General features: G+C 40.3%; 1 protein-coding gene across 5 annotated transcripts in view; it reads left to right on the forward strand.

Moving 5' to 3' along the window:
• The window catches only part of TLN2 (talin 2), a 412,505-nt gene that overhangs the window by 240,728 nt on the left and 145,618 nt on the right, over positions 1-26,159 (forward strand). For all 5 annotated transcript variants that reach the window (XM_053928612.2, XM_024567594.4, XM_045201599.2 and 2 more), the window contains 4 exons: positions 8,520-8,583; positions 9,615-9,719; positions 22,397-22,552; positions 25,851-25,952. In XM_053928612.2, the coding sequence (XP_053784587.1) occupies positions 8,520-8,583; positions 9,615-9,719; positions 22,397-22,552; positions 25,851-25,952 (427 nt within the window). The remainder of the gene's footprint in view (positions 1-8,519; positions 8,584-9,614; positions 9,720-22,396; positions 22,553-25,850; positions 25,953-26,159) is intronic.

Here is a 26,159-nt window from a genome sequence, read left to right on the forward strand (position 1 = left end):
ACTTTATGCACCACATGTGGAAGGAGAGTCACGGAGAGGAGCCTTGGCTTGTACAGCTACATAGAGGGGTTTTTTTCAGCAAGTAGCTTCTAACTACTCGCACTGGGTCCTGTCATTTACAAAGGGAACCCTGCTTTCAAAGTTGTCCCTGCCACCGGTCTTCCAACGTGCAGCAAAGTTAGGAAAGTGCTTTAAGATGTGATTCCAAGGTCCTTTGGTTTTTTTCCTGAGTGAGTGTCACTGGTTGTGCCAACTACGTGGTAGCGGCTGTTTTTGCGCCCCTGACTATTTGCGTGGGGATCGCAAGCACCATCGGAGCCTTGGCATTGCTCCTACAGCATCTCCTGCGATTTATAGGTCTCCTGAATGCTGTGTGCCAGCACTCCGGTAAGGATGGCCCTTCTCCTAATAATCTTGAAGTAGCCAAAGTTAAGCAATTGCATTTAGTCAGTTTTCTTTTTTCTGATATCGTAGTATGAAGCCCGTGCCTCCAGTGGTGTGTGTGTGCCTCCTAAGGTTCCAAATTCGAGCAAGCTTATTATGCTTGGTACAATTATTTTCCCATATGAATTTGATTTACTTTCTAATTAGACCAAATCCAGTCTAGGTAGTGAGGCATTGTCTTCTAGTGGAGATGTTTTGTTGCGTACATTAATGCACACACTGTATAGGCAAAGCTTCCTGAAACTGTCCATTTCCTTCTAATTGAAACAAAAGGGCAAGTCATTTTCCCCTGATTGTACATTGGCTAGTTGGATACTGTTTGGGGATAACACGCCCGGGCCATGTTTGCCAGGCTTTATATTGTCTCCATCCAGCTTTCATATGTGCTGTCTGCTTGAACAAGTCAGAGTCTTAAAAAGAAATTAGTGAGAAGGTTGGACTTGTCATGGAGCCAGGTTGAAGATACAGCCAGGTCGAGATTTCACCCATGTAATTTCTGGATAAGGTGCATTTAGTGAGTACACATCTTTTTTAATTTTTTGAAAATTTGTTTAAGCATTTTTGCCTGAAGTCAGCAGCATACTGTGGACCTTTTTATGAGATTAGTTTTTTACCTTTCTTGGGACACTTTAATGATTTCTGGACTCAATACCACCTTGGTGAAGGTGTTTATTTAGAGTAATGAAAATCAGAGGCTGAAAGGTTTTCAGAGTTTTCATAGAATTAAGGATTATTTAATGTCCCTCATCAGTTCTATAGATGGACAAAACAGGTGCCAGAGAGACAGACAGAAGCAAGGCCAGAGCCAGGGAGAGCTAGAAGCCGGAAAACAGCCATTCTCCCACACCTAGTCTCCAGTGCTCCATCTCGGTGACAGTTTTCTTCAGGTCATCTCCAGAGTCCCAGAAGGGGACATTTCATGGAAGCATGAAGTATAGACAACACAACCCAATAGTCACATGTATATTTCATGTTCTTCTGTGCTTTCAGAAAGCATGCCCCATGGTGTTCTTTAACTCATGAAGGACTTCATAGTTGTGTTCTCTTGTGCTGGGTGTAGAGAAGATGCAAGGGGATATATACTAATTCTTGGCCGCAGACAAACTGCAGTCTGTTTGGCAAATAAACATATGAAGTCGTTGTTATGGAGAGCCAAAACTTGGCTCTGATTTCAACAAGGTCTAGCCTTTAACTATGTTTTGAATACAGGGTAGTTTATTTAGGATTTTTAAAGTTGCAGTGCAGGCTGTGGGGACTACTATGAATTGTTTTTAGAAAGGTGGCAAGAATATGGTACAAACAGCAATGTTGATCAATAAATTTGGCAAAATAGAAAGTATGTAAGATAAAGAAGAATTAGCTCTTAAAACAGCAACAACAAAACCTGTTATAATGACTAACTTCAGGGCCCTTTAAAACACAGTGGAAAACATTAAGAAGTGAGTTTAAGAAGAGTTGAAGCTTTCTATGGACCTTAACGTATCAAAGATTAGATACGCTGGTAAAATGTAGACCTTAAGTCAAGTATATGTGTTAGAACCGAAGAGAGCTCCAGATGGTGGGTATAGAGTGTTCGCTGTATAATTCTTTAAACATGGTGTGTATTTAGAGTTTTTACATTAAAATGTTGGGGAAAGATTGGTAGTCCACAAGAATGGAAAGAGATTGTATAACTTCCAAACCAGGGGTGGGTGAAGAAGAGATAAAAGCGTGCAAAATAGAATGTACAAAATGAGAAATACTCCTGAATATATTAGGCATCATAGCAAACACAGTTGATCCTTGAACAACAGAGTTTTCAACTGCACGAGTCTACTTATAGTGGATTTGTTTCAACATATCCACGTATAAGTAGCACCTTGTTGAAATACAGCCAGCCCTTTGTATCAGCAAATTTCACATCATGGATTCATATCGAAAACAGTTCCCCCCCGCCATTCCCAACTGTGATTTCTAAGCCATGTATCAAAAACCCTGATTTCCATCTGTGGTTGGTTGAATCCATGGATTCAAAGGGCTGATTGTACTTAAGTCCTGGGGGAGTCAAAACTTGTACATAGATTTGTGACTGCACAGGCATCAGCACCTTCACCTACATTGTTGTCTAGAGACAACTGCATAAGTAAATCAACATTAACAGTTTATAGAAGTTCTCATATTAGATGGAATTTTTAAAAAGTTCAGCTCTATTTTAATTCCTAAAGACACACTTAAAATTTAAGGACAGAAGAACATTTTAAGTAAAGGCATAAAAAATAATACACTAGGAAAATAGTTAAATAACATTGCTTGTAGCAATATTTTATCTGAGGAATCTCCCCAGGCAAGGGAAACAAAAGAAAAAATAAACAAATTGGATGACATCAAACTAAAAAGTTCTTGCACAGCAAAGGAGATTATCAACAAAATAAAAAGACAACCCACAGAATGGAAGAACGTATTTGCCAATACATTTGATAAGGGTTGAATATCCAAAATTTATAAAGACCTTACAAAACTCAACACCAAAAAACCAAACAACCCAATCAAAAAATGGGAAAAGGATCTAAAAAGACACTTCTCCAAAGAGAGTGTACAGGTGGCCCATAGATATATGAAGAATAGCTCAACATCACTAATCATCAGAGAAATGCAAATTAAAACCACAATGAGATCCCACCTCACACTTGTCAGAATGACTAGCATTAATAAAACGACAAACAAGTGCTGGCAAGGATGTGGAGAAAGGGGAACCCTTTGCACTGTTGGTGGGAGTGCAGACTGGTGCAATCACTGTGGAAAGCAGTATGGAGATACCTCAAAAAATTAAAAATGGATCTGCCTTTTGACCCAATGATCCCACTTCTGGGAATATATCCGAAGAAATCCAAAATACTAATTTGAGAGAACATAAGCACCTCTATGTTTATTACAGTGTTATTTACAATCACTAAGATACAGAAGCAGCCCAAGTGTCCATCAGTAGACGAGTGGCTAAAACAAGTATGGACATTTATGCAATGGAATACTACTTGGCCATAAAAAAAGAAAACTTTACCCTTTGTGACAACGTGGATGGACCTGGACAACATTATGCTGAGTGAAATAAGCCAATCAGAGAAATACAAATATCATATGATTTCATTTATATGTGGAATATAGTGAACAAACTGAACTAGCAAGCAAAATAGAGACAAACTCGTAGAGAGCAAGGTGACAGCTATTGGGAGGGGGATAAGTTAGGGGATGGAGGGATCGAGGAAAAAGGACTTGTGGACATGGGCGACTGTGGTGATTGCAGGGGGCAGGGGAGTATAAGGGGGTTAAGTAGTAATGCGAAAAATACAATAAAAATATAATAAAGCTAGAGAAACTATAATGTCACACAAAATAGACTTGTAAGGCAAACAAAGCATAAATAGAGACAAGGAAGGTCATTATAAAGATAGACTCGGTGACCAGGATGATATATTTTCATTGTAAACCTGCATGCACCTAGCATTGCAGTATATTGCACCCTGAAGTATACAACAAAAAAACAGACAGTATTACAAGGAGAATTTTGGATATACAATTTTAGTGGAATAATTTAACACTATTTCTCTCAGGGAAGGATACGTAGAACAAGATCAAAATAAAAGAAAAAGTATTGTAGTCAAGAAAAAGTAATGAAATACGAATCAGAGAATCAAAACAAAAGCTACTGCTTTGAAAAAATTAATAAAATATGTAAATATCTGGTATGTTTGATCAGGAGCAACAAAAGAAAAGCAAAAATATAAACATTGTTAGTAATGAAAATGGAGCGGAACTTCAGATTGAGATTTTTTTAATCATAAAAGAATGAAATGAAAACTTGAAGCCGAAAAGATTGAAAATCTAGACAAAATGGGTAATTAGAAAATCTGGGTAGGTCTCTAATCTTGGAGTTGCCTTATCAGTTAAAGTACGCCAACCAGACACACCCAAACAAAGGCTAGGCCCAGATGATTTCAGCTAATACGTGTATCTCGATAAAACTTAAAAAATGAATATGGACTATTCAGTTTTTAGCCTTGGCTCATAAATGACCAAAGCTAACTGAAGATAAATGGAGGACTTACACAATTATTCTAACTCCATACAAAGCTGTGATGATAAACACTATTATTGACGTAGGGTGGTATAGGAATTCTGAGGGTTGATAAACCTATCTTTTTTAAAATTAAAATATTAGGCAAAAGACATTGCCAAGTTCAGAGCAAAGCTCCAAACTAGAAGAAGTTTGCATATTTGTAATGCATACTACAAAGAACAAATTAATATCCAGAAAATATTAAAAAGGAAAAAAAATCTCCAAGAAAAAGATCACCCGGGATAGTATTATGGGCCTTACTTAGAGAAAAGGAAATTCAACTGATTTTCAGAGGTATGGAAAAACATTCAGTCTCATAAATAAGCCAGAATGCAAAATCAATAAGGGTATAGTTTTTCATGTCCAGCAGGTGGGTGCAAATTTAAATGTAAGAAAACACCAAAGTACTTTACAGAAGAAACAAGACATTTCAGAATATAGCTCTGTTGAATTTAAAAATACAAAGAGATACAGAGTGTGTTGGTTATAGCCACAAGGAGATGTAGGAACATAAAATATGCATGGAAACCAAATTCAAGAAAGTGACTACCATCAGGGAGAGAAGAATGGTATGGGACATCAGCCAAATTTGTAATCTCTATTTCTTTAAAAACAGAGAGGGGGTAGCCATCATGAAGCAAATATTGCAACATGTTAACATGTTTTTATCCTCGGTGATAGGCGTATAAATTATGAGGTATATACTTATCTGTACATTTCAAAATGTTTCCACAGTTAACATTTCTTTTGAAAAGCCAGTTGTGATAGTTTGTGTGTGAGGTGATAAAAGCTTGCATTCGGTTGAGGTTGGATATCGCACACGTGGCAAAGGCAAAATCAGTAGGCATTGGAGGTCAGACAAAACGTTTCCGTGACTCTGCGCTGCGGGAGTAAACGGTCCAGCCATGAGTGCCAACAGCTGTGTCACAGGCCGAGCAGCCCTGTGGTCCTGGTTTACTGTAACCCCCTCCTCCTGTGGGCATGTGCCTCAGAAGCACTCTACTGAGAAAACAACGCAACCCAGCGTATGAGTCTCTGTTGAGGAACAATGTGGAGTGGGCTTGGAACATTTTCCCCTCGCACTCAAGATAATTGTATTGTCAACAGCAAAGCTTTGACACGGTGGGAGGTCGTAAGTCAGTTTTTCTTTGGGCATATGTTCAAACCATATTCCTTCTTTGGAGCTGGTCTTCTGCATGTTTTTGTCAGAATAATTTGGCTGCAGATTCTGTCTTCCACCTCCCCACAAAGCAGGCATTTCTGCTTTTGTTCTTCACCCACTCTGTCCTACCTCCTGTTCCCCATCCCTACCTGCCCACTAGTTTCTGTACTGTTGCGCCCATCCTGTGCTCTAGAGCTTCTCTCAGTTTTGGGAGGCAATGGCCATTCAGTGGGCCTCCCAGCAGCAGCTTGCTGAGGTTGGTGCCTACTTCTCTAACTACTTTCAGACTCCAGAACTTTCAAACCAGGAGCCTCTGAACTTATCCAGCCCTGAGCTATCTCTGCCCCTCTAGGCCGATTTCCTTCCTGTCACTGAAAGGTATTGGGACTGGTTCTGTGGGACTGAGGTAGGACCTCAAACTCTTCCCCATGCTTCTCCCATGCCAACCTCTCTGTCCACCCCTTCCCACCAGTGCTTCCTTCCGTCCACATCATGATGTCAGTTACCCACCAGGATTTAGTAAACCAGTACTCTCAATCACACAGGCATTTGCATCTTTGAGTCTGGATCCAAACCCAGGCGCGTCTGGTTCTATCAACAGAGCCTTCGGCCTGCCGTGCTTGCCGTGCTCCAAGCTGACTGTCCCACAGGGTCATCCTGAGGGCTTGTTAAAACACACGCTGGTGGGCCTCACCGCCAGAGCCTCTCAGTCAGCACGCTGCTGGTTCGGGGACCACACTCAGAGAACCTGATGTGATAGCACATTGGAGATGTTATTTTTAGTCATCCGGTGATTCAACATAAAGGTTGGACTCAGGAAATGTGGGGGTTGCAGTGTCCTTTGGGTGACACCGTCCCTGCTGCACCTTCTGCCTTCCCTCCCCTTCGTTTCTGCACCCTGTGCTGGGCAGACATGGCACTGCTTTGCGTGTTAGTATTGATGCCGTTGCTCCTCAGGAATGAGGGGACATCCGTTGCTTTCAGTTCACATAAGTAATGACACTCCTAGGTGGGAGTATTTTTCTTCTTTTCAGGTGGTAAAACCAGTTTAGAGAGGAGGTGACTTGCCTATGGTCATATAACTAACTATGTGGTGGCAGCTTTGGGACAGAGGCGAGGCAGTTAACACTTCCCCAAATCATAGCTGCTCCCATGTACTTGGACACTACCTGCCGGACCAGAGAACACCTTTAGGATGCCTCTTTTGGAATTACTTGCAGAAGCAGCTTAAACTTTTATATAAGAAAATGAGGTTTCAGTGAACACCTAGATTTGAATGCAGACCTCACTCCTCCAGATGTGTTTATTAAATTCTCCTTCCCTTATTCAATGACTTTTCAGCATTTCTTAAAAATTGCTGCCACCATGGTATGATCATCCTGTTCTTTCTTCTGCTGTGTATGGTCTTTAAACCATCCCGTTTCGGTCCATGGTTATCCCTGGAATCTGGCTCCAGCCATTTTGATAGCTTCCTGATCTTAGGCGTAAGAAGCCTGAGAACATCTTACACCATTTCCTGGCACAGAGCTAGAAGCAGTCATTTCTCCAGGGACCTCTGGTTTCTTTTAGTGGGGAGTGGTGTCTGAAGACCACCTGACCAAGGTGCTGGGGGTGCTTATTGCCATCAGGTTTTCCTTGCCTGTAGTCTCCTAAGAGGACACAACTAGAAAATAAATGTTTTTCAGAAAAATAAAACTGAATCAGATATGCAGGTAATTATTTCCAAGTCAAATGAAAGATTGCAGGGTTTTCACTGGACTTTTTTGGCTTTATATGTTTTCTCTTTTTCCTTTTTTAAAATTGTTGTTCAATTACAGTTGTCCCAGTTTTTCCGTTGTTGCTCTACCCTCCCCTCTACCCCCCGCCCCTGCTCCTGCAGTCAGTCCCCACCCTGCTGTCCATGTGCAAGGGTCCTTTATACATGTTCCTTGACTAGACCCTTCCCTTTCTTTCCCCCTTCATCCCCTTCCCTCCTCCCCTCTGGTCACTGTCAGTATATTTTTTTCTCTTTTATGCTAAAAATTTGGTTACTAACAACTAGTAAAATTACTCACTTTATATGAATTGTATATAACATGTTATATAATGTAATATCTTAATTTTATAGAGTGTGTGTGTATATGAAGGAGAGAGAGTGTTTAATGGTATCAATATTTATCAATTATTTTACTGTGGCTTATTTCATCTTTAAGTATATCTGAGTAGGGGCGTGTATTGAAAAGACTGTTTCTCAGTGTTACCTGAAATCATTTTTCTCTCTGTAGTTATGCTGTCAATTTGATATGCTGTTAAGTTTACTTGTTTCAGTTTGCTTTAGGTTTTTAGGTGTTGCTTTCTTCTCCTTTTTGTGATTTCCTGTGCATCTGAAGTGAAAAAATTTTTTTCAAGGAGTATTTACAGAGGTCCAGTTTTCATCCTTGTTCCCCTCTCCCTGTTTTTCCCTTCTTCCCATAGAGAATCATTTTTATTAGTAACAGGCATATTCTTCTATTGTTTTAAAAATACATATTAACAATATAAAATGAAAAGTATTTCCTTGCTTTGTTGCAAAGGATAGCACACTATACACACGTGTGCCCCTTACTCTGTCACTTTACAGTGTATCCTGGAAATTCTGTCTCATTTAACTACGTTAGCTTCACATGGTTTTTCAGACTCATTTTACACTGTGTCCTATTTAAGTGCATTGTGGAGTGTGGCAGTTTGTTATTAATTCTAACCAGGAAATGCTGGGAAAGTTAGTGACTTAACTGTGAGTTTTTTTCTTTCCTTCTCATCCTAGAGCATAAATGCTGTCCTTTTTTCCTTCCTCTTTCTCAGTCTAAAGGAATTCCTGCCCAAAGAATACATCAAGCAGAGAGGAGCTGAAAAGAGAATATTTCAGGTATTGGGAATGTAAATGTATTTTTCTCCTCACACCCTCTCCTCACTTATTAGTAGAGAGGGGCCCCTGCACATGATAATTTTGTACCCCCCGCATGTACTTGGCTTATGTAATAAATAATTAGTGGCTCAAGAGTACAGAGCTGACAGTTCTACTTTGGACAGATTTATTGTCTTAACCCGTACCTTCTTGCTAAAGGTTACTTAGCCCCCCTGAGAAAAAAATGGGCACATATTTAATTTCAGAGGCATTATCTTGGTAGCATTAAAATAAATGATTTGCCATTAAAATGGCAGTGAGGAAGAAGCTACAAGTTGCTTCTTTGTCTAGAGATAAGTTTCTGAAGCTAGAATTTGGGAACTAGTACCTTTTTAACATGTAGGGTGCTTCTAAAAGAGCCTTGTCTCTTCCAGGCAACCGGTAAGAAAGCCCTGTCGTCAACTTTACCATGAAACAGTCGCTCTAGTAAATCCAAAATATCAAAGTCGTCTTTGATTTTGAAATTAAATATAAGTTGACATAAAAATGTCATGTGTATAAAACATTTTTTTTTTACCAAGTATTGTTTCCAAGTATTGTGATGTACAGGCGTTTGTAAAACCTGCTTTTTGGAAAATTATATGTTGTGGATGGGTGTTGGAAGGATACCTCCCCCAAACAAGAGCATTTTTCTGGCTTGCATACAAAATGTTTCTGAGCCTTTTGGGATATGGAGCCGTTTGGAAATTGGATTACCATGACGGACCTTATTCCTGCCACGCTGCGCGTACATGAATTGGCGATGTAGTTATGAACCTTGTAGGGAGTTTGGGCTCAAATTCCAGTTAAGTGCACTGCGCTAGAGCTTCCAGTGTCCTCTGGCCCTGGGTGAATGGGACGGAGCACATGTCATGGACGGGTCTCCCACACAAGTGTTGCTTACTGACCAGTTGTAGCCACACTACGTGCACTGTGTTTAATAACTGCCTCTTACCAAGTCCGCCTGCTGGCAGAACTGCATTAACTGGTCCCCACTACTGCCACTTCTGCAGGAGCACAAGAACTGTGGAGAGATGAGTGAAATAGAAGCCAAGGTCAAGTACGTCAAACTCGCCCGGTCCCTCCGGACTTATGGTGTGTCCTTTTTCCTGGTGAAGGTGAGTTGGGCAGGGTGTTGAAGAGAGCGTTTACTTGTGTGACCTCTTTCTCTTTTGTTAAAGTGTTTGCTATGAAGGTTGGTTTGTCCTCCCTAGACCCCTAGCATTTGCAGATTCTGGCCAAAAATGACCCGGGTTTAGCTGTCAGACAGACAAGCAGTGTACGAGCTGGGAGGCTGGTGAGTGCGCCTAGCTGCCCACGTTCCTCCGGGCAGCTGTGCTGCGGCTTGGCCCACTGTCACTGCTCTGAAGGCACTGAAGGAGTGTGCTCGCTTTTATTCATTATGACTTTCCTCTGAGAATGTTTTACTTAAGACTGGCAAAAGTGCCCTGGACTAAGTGAGGGCCAAATCAATTTTTTGTGGTAAATAAGGAACTTAAGATGTATACTTGTCATGGGTCCGGGATCCCTGTGGCATTTAGATCTGTTTTCATCAGAATTGTTTGTCTTCCTACTGGAAGGAAAGAGGGCATCTTTTAAAGCTAACCTGTGAATTTCAGAGGGAGGCCCTTCATGGGTGTGTTCTTAAGGTTTCGTTTCTCCTTTGAGCATGCCGAGCTCACATACTCTACTTTAGTCCTTCCTTTTCTTCAACCGCTCTCGTTTTATACCTGATAATGTCGGGCCCTTGCAAATGAGGAAAGTATGGCTGGATCACTTTGTTTCTAAGAAACATAATTTGGAAGTTGAGTTTCTTACATTTAGTGGGAGTTTTAACCTATCAATGAATTTTTGGATGGTGCTGATACCTTCTAGGTAATGACCCCATTTCCCAATATTAATAATAATAGCATTTAGTAAATAATTATATGCCAAGCGTACCTTATTTAACTCTATCAGCAACACAATAGCAGAACTATTACTATTAACTTCTTTTAAAAATGACAACACAGGAATCCAGAAAGATGAGATGACTCAGCTAGAGCCATATGGACTTGAATTCAGGTCTCTCGGACTCCAAAGCCCGTGTTCTTAACCACTGGGCTGTGCTACATTAGCTAGGGTGACCTTGTCTGACCTGCTTTCACCATCCTAGCTCCCCACCCCCACCATGAGCACATGGGGAGATCTGCTTGTTTTAGAGAACAAGCTCTCTTTATTCATTATTTGAAGGGCAACAGGTGGCAGATGAGTTCCAACACATCACAGGGACAGAGATCAAATTTCGGCGTGTCCACTGATAGTGGCATCACTTCCCAACTATTTTGAAATTTTTTGAAGTCCTTCACATATGAAATTCATTTCTTGCACTTACATCACTTTCCATCACATTTGACCCAGAGTCAGTTTCAGTGACAGGCATGTAGGTCAGTAAGTTTGGGAAAATAAAATAGCACCCAGCACACCACATATAATTAGAAAGTAAGGTCAAATATGTGGCGGAGGAAGGAGCTTTGACTTTGCATGGTAAACACACAGCGTATGATAGAGTTGTACACTTGGAACCTCTATAATTGTATCAACCAGTGTCATCCCAATGAATTTAATAAACCAAGAGAAATTGAACAGAAAATTGCAGAAAAGAAGAAATTTGGTCTCCAAAAGCAGCTTAGTACCTGAGAATAATTTATCCATGGCCAGGAGCATAACTGGAGGCAAAGCACAAATCTTCTCCGATTGTCGCAGAGTCTCAGAGATTTGCTCAAGTGAAGACTCTTCTGTTACACAAGTATATAAGGCAAAATAAAAAAGTAATGGAAATTTCCTTCTTTCCTCCCTCCCTTCTTTCCTTTCTTCTCTCTTTCTTTTTTCAAAGTACATCTCTATGAACAGAGGGCGGGGTCAAGAAGGTGGGAGGTACTAACAGCTTTCATATACATATCAGATACTCAAATTTTGGTTTTCAATAATATTATTTTCTATCACATAATAAAGTAAAGTGCTGCTAACTTTAAATTTTTACTCAGTGGTCCTGTTTAGTATACATTTTGTTTTTAACCTAATTTTGGTAAATATAGTTTACTTGACCCATAGTTTGTCTAATTTTTAAAATAGTACAACTGAGCATTCAGGAATAATTCATTGTTTTGAAATAATGAACCTAGTAAATCAGATAAATAGGTCAAATGAGACAACAGCATATAGAATGAAGTGAGAAAGAAATTTAAAAAAAAAAATATTTACAATACCATCAGAAAATAAAATACTAGGAATAAATTTAACCAAGGATGTAAAAGATCTGTGTACCAAAAACTGTAAGAAATTGAAGACACAGGTGAATAAAAAAATATCCTATGTTTATGGATCAAAAGAGTTAATATCATTAAAATGTCCACACCACCTAAAACCATCTACAGATTCGATGCAACTTATATCAGAATTCCAATAGCATTTTTCACAGAAAAAAAATCCTAAAATTTTCATGGAACCACAAGAGACCCCAAATAGCCAAAGGAATCTTGAGAAAGAACAAAACTAGAGGCATTATACATCCTCAGTTCAGCCTATATTACAAAGCCATGGTAATCAAAACAGTATGGTATTGGCATAAAAACAGACACATGAACCAATGAAACAGAATCAAGAGCCTGCGGTAAACCCATGCACATACAGCAACTAGTATTTGACAAAGAGAGACAAGAATACACATTGGGGAAAGCTAATCTCTTTAATAAATGGTGTTGGGAAAACTGGACATTCACATGTAGAAGAATGAGATTGGAGCCTTATACCACTCACAAAAATTAACTTGAAATGGATCAAAGACTTAAATGAAAGACTGAAATCATGAAACTCCCAGAAGAAAACCTAGGGTAAAACTCCTTGACTTTGGTCTTGGCAATGATATTTGGGATGACACCAAAAGCAAAAATCAAGACTTCCAGTCAAGATGGAGGTGTAGGTAAACATGGCTCCCCTCCTTTCACAACCACAGCAAAAATTCAAACTAGACTACAAAACATCACCCAAAATGGTCAGAAAATCAAGCTGTATGGAAGTCCAACAGCCAAAGAATTAAAGAAGCCACATTCATCCAGACGGGTAGGAAGGGCAGAGATGCAGAGAGGTGTGAAGAGGTGCAGAGATGTGGAACGGGCTGTCCTACACCCATGTGTGGTGGATAATATTGGGAGGGATACCTTAGGAGGGAGGGATCCCAGCCCACACCAGACCACCCAGCCCAGTGTTCCAGCCCCAGGAGGATAAATCCCCATAACTTCTGGCTATAAAAATCAGTGGTGGTTGGGGTAGCGGAAGAAACAGCGGGATTCTCAGGAGTCTCTTCTTAAAGGTCCTGCAATGGACTTAAGACTTATACAGACTCACTCCCTGTGAGCTTCAGTACCAGGGCAACAACTGGAAGGGCACCAGTGGTATACAGGGAGAAGTTGAAATGATTGGCATCAGGGCAAGTACAGGGAGACAGCTTCCTCCTGGACAAAACTCCAGCGTCCAGGCAGAGGCATTGTCCCCTCTCTGAGCCCTCCTCCACACAGAGCCACAGAGCAGTAACATGGGTTGCCCTGGTGATTACCTAAGGCTCTGCCCCATCCAATTTACTGGTGTGCTTTACTACAACAGACCACACTACTAAGATAGGGAGTCAAAGTACCTCTACCTAATACACAGAAACAAACACAGGGAGGCTGCCAAAATGAGAGAAAGAAATGTGGCCCAAATTAAAGAACAGAACAAAACTCCAGAAAAAGAACCTAACAAAATGGAGATAAGCAATATCAGATGCAGAATTCAAAACACTGGTTATCAGGATGCTCAGAGAACTCATTGGGTACTTCAACAGCATAAAAAAGACCAAGGCAGAAATGAAGGTTACACTAAATGAAATAAAGAAAAATTTATAGGGAATCAACAGTGGAGGGGATGAAGCTGAGAATCAAATCAATGATTTGAAATGTAAGGAAGAAAATAACATAGAATAGCAAGAAGAAAAAAGAATCCAAAAATTGAGGATAGGCTAAGGAGGCTCTGGGACCTCTTCAAACACACCAACATCCAAATCATAGGGGTGCCGAAAGGAGAAGAGAAAGAGCAAGACATTGAAAACTTATTTGAAAAAATAATGAAAGAAAACTTCCCTAATTTGGTGAAAGAAGTAGACATACAAGTCCAGGAAGCACAGAGTCTCAAACAAGATGGACCCAAAGAGGACCACATCAAGACACATCATAATTAAAATGCCAAAGGTTAAAGATAGAGAATCTTAAAAGCAGCAAGAGAAAAGCAGATAGTTATCTACAAAGTTGTTCCCATAAGACCATCAGCTGATTTCTCAAAAGAAACTTTGCAGTCTAGAAGGGACTGGCAAGAAGTATTCAAAGTGATGAAAAGCAAGGACCTACATCCAAGATTACTCTATCCAGCAAAGCTGTCATTTAGAATGGAGGGGCAGATAAAGTGCTTCCCAGATAAGGTAAAAGCTAAAGGAGTTCAAAATCACCAAGCCATTTTTCATATAAGCATATAATCAGAGTAGATTGGTGGTTGCCAGGAGCTAGGGTGGGGGAAATGCAATGTTGATCAAAGGATACAAACTTGTAACTATAAGAGGAATGAGTTCTGGGGATCTAATGCACGTTATTGTAACTACAGTTAACAATATTGTATACTTGCAAGTCATAAAGAAAGATCTTAAGTGTTCTCAACATAACAATAACAATTATAATTATGAGAGGTAAAAGATATAACCTCATTGTGGTGGTAATTTTGCAATATATACATGTAACAGTTGATCACATTGTACACTAAACTTCCACGATATTATACGTCAATATGTTTCAAAAAGGTTGGGGGGAAAAGATGGCATCATATGGTCATTTTATATAAAGCCACTAAGGTGCTTGATAAAAGTCAGCACCCACTCATTATAAATGTCTTTAAAATGCTGGAATGTGTGTACTTTGTCAACTTGATAGAGTATGTCAAACCCATCATCAGTATCCTACTTAATAGAGAAGTGCTAGAGAGAAATCTATAAAAATTGGGGTCAGAACAAGTTACCCTTTAACATCGTACCCTTCAACATTATTTTGGAAGTTCTGGTAAATGTAGTAAGGTATTTTTTTTTAATTTAAGCTTTACTTAGGAAGTGATGGAATAAAATTATTTATTGTTATGATCATTTATCTTATGATCATAACAAAATCATTTTTAACCATTTACTTTGAAATAATCATAGATTCACAGGAAGTTGTGAAAGTAATACAAAGAATCAAAAAATCAAATATAACAAGCGTGTGTGAATGTGTAGAAGTTGGAGCCCTAATACACTGCTGGTGGCCCCTTTAAAAAATAGTTTGGACATTCCTCAAACAGTTAAACATTGGAGATCGCATACAGCCCAGCAATTCCACTTTTTGGTGTGTGTGTGTGTGTATATATATATATATATATCACCAAGAGAATTCAAGGCGTATGTCTACAGAAAAAGTTGTACGTGAATGTTTATAGCAGTATTTAGCTCATAGGTGGAAACAACCCAAACGTTTACCAGCTGGTGAATGGATGAACAAAGTGTTATATCTATAAAGTGCAATATTATTCGGCTGTGAAAAGAAATAAAGTGCACTGATACATGCCACAGCATGGGTGAGCTTGGTAAACATTATGCTAAGTGAAAGAAGCTCATCACGCAGTACTATATATTGTATGACTCCATTGATCCGAATGTCCTGAATACACAAATCTACAGAAACAGGAAGTAGACTAATGGTCACTTAGGAGTTGGGGGAGGGGGAGGGGGATAGGAGAGTGATAGCTAAAACTACGAGATTTCTTTCAAGGTGATGAAAATGTTCTAACGTTGACTGGTGATAGTTGCACATAACTGTAAATATACCAGGATCTACTGAATCCTACACTTCAATGGGGTGAATTTTATGGTATGTGAATTATATCTCAAAAGTGTTAAAAGTACAGAAGTCCCCTGAACCTTTCGCCGAGTTTCCTTCAACGGTAACTACAGTACAGAATCACCATTAGGAAATCCGTGCTTGTGCAACGTGCAGACCTTACTCAGATGTCCTGTTTTCCATGTACTCATTTGTATGTGTGTTCTGTGCAGTTTTATCACACATGTGACACATGTAGATTTGTGTAACCACCACCATAGCCAAATACAGAACTCTGTTCCATTACCGCAGGGTTCCCTCTGCTACCCAGGGATGGTCATACACACTGACCACTTCCTGGTGCTCCCCACCTCCTCCTCCCTCCTCCCTCCTCCGGTCCTGAACCCTTGGCAGCCTCTAATCTGTTGTCCGTCTCAATTTTATTTCAAAAAGGTTGTACAAATGGAATCATACAATATGTAACCTTTTGAGACTGACTTTTTCATTTAGTATAATCCCCTTGGGATCTATCCAAGTTGTAATGTATATCAATTGTCTGTCTCATTTTACCGTTGAATGGCATTCCATGGTATGGATATACCACAGTGTAACCGTTCATCATGGGAGAGCGTTTGGGCCATCCCAGTTTTTGACTATTATGAATAAAGCTGCAATGGACATTTGTGTACAGGTTTTTGTATGAATGTAAGTGTTCATTCCTTTGAGTTAGGGCCCAGGAATGCAATTGCTGGACCATGTGGTAAGAACATATTTAGTTCTATAGAAGCTGCCAAACTGTTCTCCGGAGTGACTCTACCATTTTACATTCTTACCAGCAATGTGTGAGTAATCCAGTTCTTCCTCTCGAGTACTTGGTGATTTTTTTTTGGGGGGCCATTCTAGTAGGTGTTTAATGATATCTAATGGTGGTTTCAATTTGCATTTTCCTAATGGCTAATGATTTTGAACATCTCATGTGCTTATTTGCCATCTGTATATCCTATTTAGTGAAATGTCTGTTCGTGTTTTTTGCCAATTTTCTGATTCAATTTTTTAACTGTTTAGTTTTTGAAATTCTTTGCATATTCTAAGTCCAAGTCCTTTGTTAGATGTGGTTTGCAAATATTTTCTCCTTTTTTTAAGCTGTGTTTTCAACCTCTTAACCAGCTCTTTCACAGAGCAAATAGTCTTAATTTTGATGAGAGGAGTATTTTATCAATTTTTTCTTTATATGGCTGTTGCTTATTATTATGTCTAAGAACTCTGTCTAGCTCTAGGCTCCAAAGATTTTTCTCCTATGTTTTCTTCTAAATGGTATATAATTTTCCATTTTACTTTTGGGTCTGTGAATTCTTTTGAGTTCGTCTTGTATAAGGTGTAAAGTTCAGGTCAAGGTTTCCTTTGGCCCATGGGTGTCCAGTTGCTCCAGCACTGTTCATTGAAAGGCCTGTTCTTCCTCCCTGGGAGTGCTTTTGTATCATTGTCAAAATTCAAGTGAGCACGTTTGTGTGGGTCTATTTTGGGATTCTCTGTTCTGTGCCATCGATCAATGTGTCTGTCCTCTGCTGATGTCACCCTGTTTTTTATCAATTTGGCTATGTAGTAAGCCTTATCATCACGCTGAGTGATTTCTTTACTTTTTTTCTTCTTTTTCAAAATTGTTTTAGTGATTTCTAGATCCTTTTCCTTTCCACGTACCTGTCAAAATACCTTTGTTTATATTCACAAAAAAGTTTTCTAGGATTTTGATAGGAGTTAACTTTAGGTTTATAAATCAATTTGGGGAGAATGGATACCTTTACTCTGTTGAGTTTTTCAATCCATGAACATGGTATTAAGTCGTCTTTGATTTTTTTTTGGTCAATGTTTTATCATTTTCAGCCTACAGATTACTGTACATGTCATAACAACATGCACCGTCATTTTAGTTTTTAGATTTTAAGATTGATCAAGTAAATAAACAAGACATATGTTAACAACGTGAATAAAAACCCTATGTATTTGTATGTGTGTATAAGTCACTACAGCCATTTAGAATATATGATAGAAAAAGATCATGTGTAGAATAACACGGACACACAAATTGTATGCCAAAGGGATACTAAGTGTTTTAAAGGCTTAAGTAGCCCTGGCTGGTGTGGCTCAGTGGTTAAGTGTCAGCCTGCAAATCAAAGGGTCGCTTGTTCGATCCCCACCCAGAGCACCTGGGTTTCTGGCCAGGTCCTCAGCAGGAGACGCATGAGAGGCAATCACATGTTGCTGTTTCTCTCCCTCTCTTTCTCCCTCTCTTCCTCTCTCTAAAAATTAAATAAATAAAATATTTTAAAAAATAAAGGCTTGAGTAATAACAAATTTCTCTGATCCCCAACATGAACATTGAGTTGTGAAGGAGGTACATTGGCATAATTTAGGAAGAAAAGTGAGTGGTCCTAGCTTCTCATTGACTACTTTTATTGGCTCCAATTAGACATTTTAAATTAATTGATGAAATAATTTGCTATGCATTTAAATACTGATATTTAACACAAACAACATGGCTCAGAGAATTAGTTTGATATGTTTATAGACACTTTCATCATATTTTCTTCAAAATCTATGTATATTTTGTCCTAATACTGGGTGTTGCACTTTCTTGTTCTAATAGAAAGTGCTCAGGCATTGGAATCAGGAAGATTGGCCTATAATCCAGGCTGGCAAAATACACCTATGTGAGAAATAGCAAATAGAAACACCTGTGACCTTGAAAGACATACTTGACTTCCTAAACCTCAGTTTCTCAATCTGAAAAATGGTAGCTGTAATAAAGATTAAGTGAACTCGTGTATGTGAACAAGTGTAGTACCTGGAATGTAAGGATGTTTCATAAATTTTGTTAGCCTAGACCCTTCACTCTTTCCACATCCCCCTAATCCCTGGCCCTGAATCCTGCCAGCTTTTAATTGGCTTTGAGTGTCCACTGTGTAGAGCAGCGGTTGGCAGACTTTTTCAGCAAAGGGCCAGGTAGTACCTATCTTAGGCTCTGCCAGCCATAGCACTCAGCTCTGCCCTTCAGTGTGACAGCAGCCAGAGGCGATATGTAAATGAGTAAGCAGGGATCCATTGCTGTAAAACTTTATTCATGGACTCTGAAATTTAAATTTCATATGATTTTCATGTCACGGAATATTCCTTTATTGATTTTTTTCAACCATGTAAAAATAGAAACTTCACTCTTAGCTTTCAGGCAATAAAAAAGAAATAATAGGCAAAAAGCTGGATTTAACAGGGGCTGTAGTGTGCTGACTCAGATACAGAGAATGTCTGTAAGCCTGTAATGAGCCCACAGAGAACAGCGTAATGTGGCAGTATCCTCAGTGGCTAGGGGCATGCACTTCGAAAAGATAGGCTGGGTTTGGATTCTGCCTTTGTCACTTTGCTCACCTGTAAAACTGTGGCTTTTTATGAGGTTTAAATGAGATAATATAGAAAAGGGAGCTGTTGCATATAAGGTCTCAATAAATGGGAGCCATAATGTCTATGGTTTTCCTCTTTCATTGACTTCTTTTGCACTGTATTGTGATCTCATCAAAACCTCATAAGCAATGGTAAGGCAGTTCCCACGACCTGCAAAGGATCCTGTTTCATTCCACAAAATCCTTGTGTAAACCGTTTCACTTCTAAATTTTCTTTGAACTTTGCCTGCATCACAACCAGAGCCTCAAGGTGAGGCCTGGGGAGCCGTCCCCCTTCTCCCCTGAAATGTGAAAGTATCACCGAGGGTCTTCAGAGCACCTCAGAATCACAAGTTAAGTCCAAATGGATTGCCAGCTGTTTTTAGAGAGAGAAATGGCTAACAAACAGGGTCTTTAACACCCAGTTTTGCTCGTAAGCAGCCATGTCTTTCTGACGTGCCTCATAAAGAAACAGGTACACTGCTGGTACAGCAAAGCACACAGGCCAGCACTTTGGCAGGTGGCCAATGTGGAGCAGTGGTGAGCATTGCGGTATCTGGGGCTCAGGCTGCAGAAGGCAGGGGCCCGGAACCACAGCATGCCAAAGCACTTGTCTCTCTTTCTCACCACCCCCGCCCCGCCCCCCATTCTGAATCTCAGATGTAAGGCAGGCCACTCCCCACACCTGTGGGAAGAGCCTGGGGCAGAGCAGGCTTGATCACAGCCAGCCCCCAGGGCTGAACCCACAGCAATGGTTGAGATGGGCTTGAAAGAGGAGGGCTGTGCCTGATTAATGGATGCTGCTTCTCCTTGTAGAATGCACGCATTCTCCTGCCTCCTGCCTCGAAGTTAGGCAAGCTCCAGACATCTTCAAAGCAAAACCAACCTAACAAGTATTTATTACCTTGAGAGACAAGTTGCTGAGTAGCTGGCAAAATCACAGCTGCAGTCTCTGTGTGTCTGTGTACGAAATACAGGCCTCCCAGAGGTAAAAGGATGCTGGTCTGTATAGTTGAAGGCTGGAAAGGAGAGAGATGGAGTGGTTTAAGATGTGAGATACAGGGAAGAAAAGGGAGCCTTATTGCCTGGGGACCCTCTCCTAACAGGCAGGCTTTGCGGCTGAGGGCAGAAGGCAGGTCTTCCCTAGCACAGAGTGGCATCATTCGCTCTGTTTCAACTTTCTCCAGCACTGTGCAATTTTTCGTGGGTAGGCACTGAAATAATTTTGTCCATTGATGGTGTTCGTTCTGCTGAGTGATGGTCTTTCCTGAAATTTTTACTCCAGTTGTGACATTCTGAAGGAACGCCCACTGTGAGTTGTTAGCTTGTCCACTGTGGCTTCTCCCAGGCCAGAACGGTCTCCACGAGAGTCGGGGCAGTCCTGCACAACCCTGCGTTCCCTCAGCCCGAAGCCCCTCACTGGAGAGGTGCAGGTGGGCAAGGAGGAAGGCAGAAGCTGCAAACCAGATCTAATCTCTGATCCCCGTTCTGGTCTCAGCAACTGGGCTGGTGTCAGCCCTGTGTTACTGAACTAGCTGCCTAGGGCCTCTCCACCCAAGTCCCTGTGTGGCTCCCGAAGCCAAATTTGACTAAGTGGCATCCTCCCCCTGCACTGATTTCACCTCTTGTGGAACCAGCCTCTCTTCACAAAGATTCTTCTCTGTTTTTATAAGGGTTGGCAGGGTCTTAGAATGCGTATGTCTTTCCTCAGCCACCCCCACAGGCTCCTGATGCTGTTATGTCCTCCTCCTGGGGTGATGCTGGGGGTGTGCTGTGACCTTCACCATCTGACAGTTTATGGACTGCCCCTGGGGGCTGCACGGGGGTATTGCGATTTTTTCTAACTATTTCCACCAGACGAAGTCCACTGTGGTAGACAGGCTGTTCTTCCAATCAGAGGCATTTTTGAGCTCAAAATTGTGTTCTGATCACGGCTTTACACTCACTACTATCTGCCTTGGGCAAGTTGCTGCTCCCTTCATTTCAAAACAGGGATGATGATGATGATGATGATGATGATGCCGCCGCCAATGCTGCCAACATTTAGGGGATGCTTTGAAAATTAATGGAAAATGTTTACTAGCATATAGCACACTCCTGCCCTGTTTCGAGTGCTTGTCCTCCTGTACTCACACCCACTTACATACGCTCACCTTGTGTGTGCTAGTTCCTGTGTGTACTCCTGGCAGAATCGTGGTGGAGGCTTGCTCGGTTTCAGCAAATATTACTGGAAGAGTTTGGTTTTTTTCCCTGACAACAAAAAGATGGGTATTAAGTGAAATTTGGGAATAAGGAAAAGCACAAGAAAATAATACAAATCACTTGAGATGATCATTGCCACCATTTTGTCACACAATGAAATTTTATTTTTTGTTTTCTTTTAATATTTTAATTAACATTTATGCTTAAATTTTATTTCCTTTAGGTTGTGTTATAAAACTGTTTTGTCTTTGTAATGCATTGCCATGATTTCAATTGTTTTCTTATAATATGATTTTTAATAGTTACAGAGTAGTCTGTTATTTGCAAGTTTCATAATTTGTCAAATCCCCTGTTATTGAAAATTGGGTTATTTCTAGTTTTTCACTACGATAAACTCTAGCTGCGCCATCTTGCAGCATGATCTTCATACCCATTTATAACTTGTTTTTGAATAAGTTTCCAAAAGCAAGATGTGTCAAAGTAGAAACATTTCTCAAGTTTTGGATCACTATTGACACATTTTCTTCTATAAAGGCTTTGCCACTTTAAATTACCATCAGTAGCGGTTCTCCTTTACACCTTCTTCAGTTCTGAGTATTAATTTTTTTTAAATCTGCCATTTTATATGCATGAAAATTTATCCAATTGCTTATGAATACTTATTGTCTAATTATTACTTTAACAGTTCCTGTTTATGTTCTTTGCTAATTACTGTCGTTGATGTACGATAATCTTTCACATACATAGCATCTGAAACTTTTTATCTTTGTATTTGATGTAAATATTTATTTCCCAGGTATTTGCTCTTGCATTTTGTTTATGGTGAGGTCTCTTTTTCTCCTACCTCTCTCTCTTTGTAGATTTATTGAAGGTCATATATTTTGTAGTTAAAGCTATTAATCTTTTCCTTTCTAGTTTTTTTTATTTTGGTGTTTGTGCTAAAAAATCATTTCTTACCCAGTGAGGACAAAAATATTTACCTATATGTTTGTCCTAAATTATTAACCTATCTTGAATTTGTTTTGGCATGAGTGATAGGGAGGAATTCATTATTTTAACAGGCACGATTACTCTTTCTTTAAAAAAATTATTAAAACTAATCATCGTAAAGATTTTTAAGAGTCAGTAGTCCTGCCTGTTTTGAAACAGTGTGTGCAACTTGACCACAGGTAAAACACTGCAGAATCACTGATCGTTGGCAAAATCCGATGTGTTCAGAGGAAGAGCGCTCACCCTCCGTGTCTCCTGTTTCAGGAAAAGATGAAAGGCAAGAACAAGCTGGTGCCCCGCCTGCTGGGGATCACCAAGGACTCGGTGATGCGCGTGGATGAGAAGACCAAGGAAGTGCTGCAGGAGTGGCCGCTCACCACAGTCAAGCGCTGGGCAGCCTCACCCAAGAGCTTCACGTTGGTAGGGACCGGCAGAGGGCAACGAGGAGGCCCACGAGGCCTTGGGCAATATTATGGGCAGGAGAAAGAGTACAAGCCCACTGGGTTTCCCTGGCCTTAGTGAGCAGTGTGGGAAGGGACAGATGGGGGGAGACCATGGGGCAGAGGTGGGCACTAGTTGAGACCTGATGGATATGTGCAAAAGCCGGGTCTCCTTGGCCACCCCTTCTTCTCTGGTGGCACCAAGTAAGACCGTCTAAGCTCCTTAACTGGAAAGAGCCATTCACAGGATTATCTCAGCATTCTATGTCCCTGATGCCATCCCCAGGACACCCAAAAAGGAAGCTCTCTAAAGCTCCGAGGCCCATACAAAGACTCCTTCTTTGTCTCTAGTTTTAGAAGTACCTAAGAACTGTGACATCTCGCTGAGGTGTCTTTTCCCACCTGCCTAGAGAGAGAGCTTGCTGTGTAGTGGAAGTATTCACAACCAGCTTGTCATTTCCGAGCTCTATGACCCTGTTCAAGTGACCTGTTCTCTCTGAGCCTTCATTTTCTCAGCTGTAAAATGGGGAGAGTGAAACCCATTTCACAGAGTTGCTACAATCAAATGAGATGATGCTGATAGGTTGCTCAGTGTGAAACACATGGCCCGGATGAACAAAGCGTGTTTGTTTTAGGCCTTCAGACCTCCAAACTCCTCCTCCCCACCTCAATATTTGCTCTTATGGGGTTACTGTGTAGCCTTAACTAACAGCCACACTCACGTGTGAGAATTAACAGGGCAAGTACTAGTCACACTTACATGTGAGAATTAGCAGGGCAAGTAACAGTCACACTTACATGTGAGAATTAGCAGGGCAAGTTGAGCAATAAGACAATTTTTAAAAATCTTTAAAATTTGTCAACTTCTTCACAACTCCTAGGGTGTATGTACTATTCTCCAGCTATACAGAATACTCTTAGAATCAGCTGGCCTTGAGGCAAGGACCTCATAATAGGGCATCAAAAAAAAGGGTGTAAGGGGGTGACCGTGGAGTAATTAGTTACCTAATTTGATCATCAGTTGATAGACTCATGCCAATTGGAAGAAATCTCCAGAAAATGTACCTTCTTTCCTTATAGTCAGTAACAGCTGAATCTCTATGGCCCTTAAAAATGACTGTTCATACTCAGAACTGCATTCTAATTTTTCACTGTAGGAAGTAAAATAGAAAAATCAAGAAATTAAACATCTTATTTAGAAATACAGCAAGTCTTCAAATAACGTCATTTGATTATAATGTTGAGGAGATGCCGTAGGAACTTAACTCTGGTTTACATCAATCAGCCTCTGGTAAAACTTGTTTCATTACGCACCGTTTCCCGTAAAGTCACAGAACCTGGGATGGTGTTAAGCCAGGACTTATAGTAGAAGACCCTGCTTAAAAGGGTTGAAAGTGTTGAGGGGGCTAGAAAGTGAAGGCGGGAATGTGTAGGGTAGGAGACAGCTATATTTTATTATATAACTTTTATTAATATTGGTCTTTTTAAACTAGGTCCAAGTAAGTACTGCATTGCTAAAAACAAAAATTTACCTAAAAATAAGAAACAGTTATGAATCTCAGTAATTATCTTAAGCAAAAAAACAAACAAAAAATGAATTATCATTATTTTTATTGAAGTATAAGAGTGAATGTAGGCTTATAACATGTAATATTTTCTTCTTCCCAGCCTTAATTTAACTTCCAAATATTTGGAGATTTTCCTGTTGTCTGTTACTGATTTTTACTTTGATTGTGTTACGGTCAGAGAACATGTTATATATGACTTTACCTTTTTAGCATTTTTAGATTTGTTTATATCCCAGGATGTGATCATTCTTGGAAAATGTTCTCCGTGTGATTGAAAAGAATGTGTGTTCTGCTGAGTGAAGTGTTTATAGATGTCAGTTAGAGCCTGCTAGTTCACGGTGGTGGTCTAGTCCTCTGTATCCTTGTGATTTTCTGTCTAGTTATTCTGTCAATTTCCAACAGCAGTTCTGGGATTTCTGATGTTGATATGGATGTTAAATCTTTTGTTATTGTCCCATATATCCCTGAAGCTCTGTTTGTTTGCCTACTTTCTCTCTGTTGTTCTGATTGACTAAATTCGATTACTGATTCTATCCTCTCTCATCTCCTCTCTACTATTTAGTCTGTCCTGTCAATTTTTTATTTTGGTTGTTGCATTTTTCAGTTCTAAAACTTTTACTTAGTTCTCTGTAATGATTTATTGTTTCTTTTTTGAGACTTTCTAATTTTTTTTACTTGTTTTGGGAGAATTTCTAATTGATAGTTGAAATATTTTTTATGATTTCTACTTAAAACCCCCTATCAGATAATCCCAACATCTGATTCATCTCAGTATTGGCATCAATTGATTATCTTTCCTTATTCACATTGTAGTTGTCCCAGTTCTTATCGTAAATAGTGATTTTCGTTTGTATCCTAGGTATTTTGGTTGTATATTTGGAGACCCTTGATCTTAGGTAAATTTTCTGTTTTGCCAGCCACCTTATTTAGAGTTAGTGTGCAGTGTTGTAGCCCACCTTGGTGGGCTTTAGTTGCAATGACATTTCATTTTCTGAACCCTTGCAGTGCTCTCCTGGGTCATTTCATTCTTTTGACACTGCTGAGATTCTTCTTCAAACCTTGATACTGCTGTCTATGAGGGGAGAAAGCACTTCTGTAGGCCACCTGTTATTGCTTGGTGACCTTTAGTCGGGGACACAGAAGCCACTGGGCCTGAGTCTTGTTACACCATGGGTGGAGGGTAGGGAGACTTACAGTGGCCACTGTTGCAAAAGGATCAGGGCCCCCCACCTGCTTGGGCTGTGGAGCAGGGGCTGGGATGGCCCGGACTTAACTGCTCTGTAGCTGCCAGTGAACACCAGCCCAGACTGTGGAGCTGGGCTGGGACTCCCAGCTAGGTCCCTGCTGGGCTTCCTCTCTTCTGGTCCTTTGGCCAGAGTGAACAGGCTTTTCAAAAACTGCTTGTTGAAGGTTCCAAGTGTCAGGCCTATCAAACACCAAATGTTGCGAGTAAAGGGATATGAAATAAAACCCGGGAACTCACCAGATGTGGTTTCTCAAGTCCTGAGGTCTCCTAGCTAGCTCACCTTTTTAGCTTTCAGAGCCCTTTTAACATTGTTTGTTAGACAAGTTTTAGGGTGTCTAGTTGTACTTAGAGGGGAAGATCAGGGACATGTGAGTCTATGCCATCTTGAACCTGAACCTTCTCACCTTTAAAACTGATGTATTTGATATAGTTATATTTCTTCTAATACTTATTTCCCCCTCCAGGATTTTGGGGAGTATCAGGAAAGTTACTATTCAGTACAAACCACCGAGGGAGAGCAAATATCCCAGCTGATTGCAGGCTACATTGACATCATCCTCAAAAAGGTATTTCATACTGAAGCAAATTGGAAAAGCAAGGCCTCTTTATTACTATTCAGTTTAGATGATGTAGCTACCTGGGCAGGGGCGGGGGCGGGGGGGGGGGAGTGGGAGGGGGCGGCGGCGAGGGGCAGCGCTTATCTGAAGTACTTTACTCTCGTTTAATCTTTGATGTTGAGATTGTTTGAGTGTGTGGTCTTTGACCTCAAGATC

The sequence above is a fragment of the Desmodus rotundus genome, chromosome 7 (genome assembly GCF_022682495.2).
Source record: "Desmodus rotundus isolate HL8 chromosome 7, HLdesRot8A.1, whole genome shotgun sequence".
NCBI classification, from domain to species: domain Eukaryota; kingdom Metazoa; phylum Chordata; class Mammalia; order Chiroptera; family Phyllostomidae; genus Desmodus; species Desmodus rotundus.